A 3,087-nucleotide genomic window follows, 5' to 3' on the forward strand; every position below is an offset into this window, starting at 1 on the left:
AAGGAGTGGACCCGTAGGTGGGGAGGGAGAGTGGTTCCCCCCACACACACACAGCCGGTGCGCTCCCGACGTGGGGGAAGGGGCGGGGCTTTCAGCATAGGAATGCCTTCTTTCCAAGAGTGCGTGGCTTGAATGGAGGGAGGGGGCTGCTAAGCCTTGTTTGGCAGGAAGGGGCGGCCTCTCTCCTGGCAGGAAGCTATGCTATGAAAAGTGGGAGGAGACTGTAAGACTGCAGCGGCGGCAATTGCTAGTGAAAGCCTTAAGTAGCCGAGGTGCAGTCGCCTCTGATTCCCCAGCAGAGAGCCTGCGAGCACAGCGCTGGGGACTTGTCCGACGTCTTGTTGCCTTGCTCCACCGCCCTCGCAGACAAGCTCCTTGTCTCGAAATCCTCTCGTTCTACCTCTTGCAAACACTCGTTCGGCTGGTGGTCTGCTGTTGCCTCCTTCGCTACAGGGTCGCCGTGGAGGCAACAGAGAGGTGTCCGATTTGGGCACGTGAACATCGCGATCCCTGACCCGTGCATTGGTGAGCTCCAGACTGCAAAACCAGAGGAGTGGATGTTGTTGGGTGTCCAGCAGGAAAATCGGAGTGGGTGCTAAACATTTAAGGTGAGGGAAACTCGGAAGAGTGATTTGGGGGCGGGGCAGGGAGCAAAGAACCCCAGGTTGGTTTGTATACAAAGGTGGCTGGAAAGGAAACTCGATTTGTGGTGGGAGCACAACGGGGGGAAATGGGGATGGCCAGGAAGAGATATGAAGGAAAACGAAGCACCGGGGAGCAGGCATGGGTATGGACAAGATGATGGGATGAATAGCAGACAGCAGTGGGTAGGATTCAAGGGAAATACATGCATGGGAATGGAAACATGAGATTGGGGCTAAAAATGGTAAATGCTTAGCCTGGAGGATGGGAGGGACTGGGATGGCAATGAGGAGTTAGGAAATGTGTTCGGGAACCCGCTCCCTCTTGCTGGTTTCTCCACTACCATGACTTCCACAGTCTTATCTTCTCTAGCTCTCTTGTGCAGCCAAAGAAGCTTGGAAAGAGGACATTGCAGGCAAGGATCCAAGAGTGTCTTGATACACAGTACTGCTACTGGCCACATGTGAATAACTTGTGTAGTGATATGCATGGTATACAGGAACTTAACAATACACAGAAAAATCTTCACCTTCTATTACCTAGCCTTTCTCCTCCCTTTTCAGGTATGAAGACTCCCCACAAGAAGACAGCTGCAAAGCAGCAGACTAGGGAAGCTGTAGGTCACCACACTGGATCTACAAACATAAGAAAGAAAAAACACACTCAAAAGAAGCAGAGGGGGAGACCTGCGTCCCAGCCACGGAAGAACATTGTGGGCTGCAGAATTTCTCATGGATGGAAGGAAGGCGACGAACCTATCACGCAGTGGAAAGGAACTGTTCTGGATCAGGTGCCTATAAATCCCTCTCTTTATCTGGTGAAATATGATGGAATTGACTGTGTCTATGGACTGGAACTTCACCAGGATGAAAGGATTTTAAAACTTAAAATCCTTCCTGATAAGGTGCCATTTTCTCGAGTCAGAGATGTGCGCCTTGCAAATACCATAATTGGCAAAGCAGTGGAACATATGTTTGAGGGTGAGCATGGTTCTAAGGATGAATGGCGGGGGATGGTGCTAGCCCAAGCACCTATCATGAAAGCCTGGTTTTACATTACCTATGAGAAAGATCCTGTCCTGTACATGTACCAGCTTCTAGATGATTACAAAGAAGGCGACCTCCGCATTATGCCAGAGTCCAATGAGGCTCCTCCAACAGAGAGGGAGCCAGAAGGAGTTATAGATGGCCTGATAGGTAAACATGTGGAATATACCAAAGAAGATGGCTCCAAAAGGACAGGCAAGGTCATTCACCAAGTTAAAGCCAAACCCTCTGTGTATTTCATCAAGTTTGATGATGATTTCCATATCTATGTCTATGATTTGGTGAAAAAAACCTGTTAGGTAAAACTTGCAAAATGTGAGGAGGCAAATGTATAATTTGTAGATGCGCAAAATACTAATTTTTCAATGTATTTGAAGCTTAAGGATCCCTAATAACCCAACATCTTTGCCAGCATAACTGTTTTCTGAAAAACACAATTTTATGTGGATATCACACACTATATGTAAGTACTTTGTCTTGTGGAAAAGATTGGGTTGTTTGCTTTATGGGTCATAAAAGAAAGGAATAGCTGTCCATTCAACCTGTGAATAAAGTGCAGCTAGTATGACCAGTTACCTAAAGAGGAAATGAAACTTAGCTGATACAGTCTGTGGGGAGGGGAATGAGCTAGAGGTGGGCTGTGGGAAAGGCAGGGGAGGAGGTGAGTGCTTAAGAAGAGGTAGAGAGGTACCAGAAAAATGGGAAGCTCCCTAGGGAGAATCAGGGGGAAACATCCAATAGAAAAGGGAGTAAATGATGACTGAGTGTGAGAATTTGGGGTTTAGAGGAAAACAGACAGAATAAATTGAGTAGAGAGGGAAACAAAGAAAGGTTAGAAGAGGTCTAGAAGAGCTAGGAAAAGATCAAGTTGGTGGGGATCTGTGGAAGGCTAAGACACAGAAGGTTAGCGTGGCCAGCAAGGGTAGATATGAAAGGACAGATTCCAGAAAGAAAGAATGACTGAGGGAGTGAGAATATAGAATAAAAAGTATGAAGAACAGATCCCAAGAGTTCTGGGAAGGCCCAGGGATTCATAACATTAACACATCAACCCTAGTGAAGTTGTGGGTATTAAAGAAGGCAGGTGCATTGTACTCCCCCAGAAGGGCATTTAGACAGGGGTGCCATTGGAAGTTTACTAGGGGCCTCTACCAATCATTTTATAGCTATAAGGGTATTCTTGTCACAGGAAGTTTGTACTACACCTAAAACAGTGCTTCATAAGCACTGATCTCTGGGGGTGTCTCCTTTATTTTTCACAAGGAAGGCACTTGCAATAAATCTAGGACCTGGAGAGGTCATGATTCATCTCCCTTACAGAATTTTTTGCAAATGAGCCACTGTGACTCTCACAATTTGAGAGATGGGCCATGTTGACTTTGGAAATGTTTTAATCTCA

The 3,087-nt window shown here is 46.7% G+C and overlaps 1 protein-coding gene across 1 annotated transcript; it reads left to right on the forward strand.

Annotated features, from left to right (window-relative positions):
* The first annotated feature begins 1,207 nt into the window (after positions 1 to 1,207).
* On the forward strand, positions 1,208 to 1,987 carry LOC106000465 (spindlin-2). Its single transcript, XM_013035738.1, has one exon. The coding sequence runs from the start codon at positions 1,208 to 1,210 to the stop codon at positions 1,985 to 1,987; it is 780 nt and encodes a 259-aa protein (XP_012891192.1).
* Positions 1,988 to 3,087: the final 1,100 nt, after the last annotated feature.

This window comes from Dipodomys ordii, unplaced genomic scaffold (assembly GCF_000151885.1).
Source record: "Dipodomys ordii isolate 6190 unplaced genomic scaffold, Dord_2.0 Scaffold219, whole genome shotgun sequence".
NCBI lineage: Eukaryota > Metazoa > Chordata > Mammalia > Rodentia > Heteromyidae > Dipodomys > Dipodomys ordii.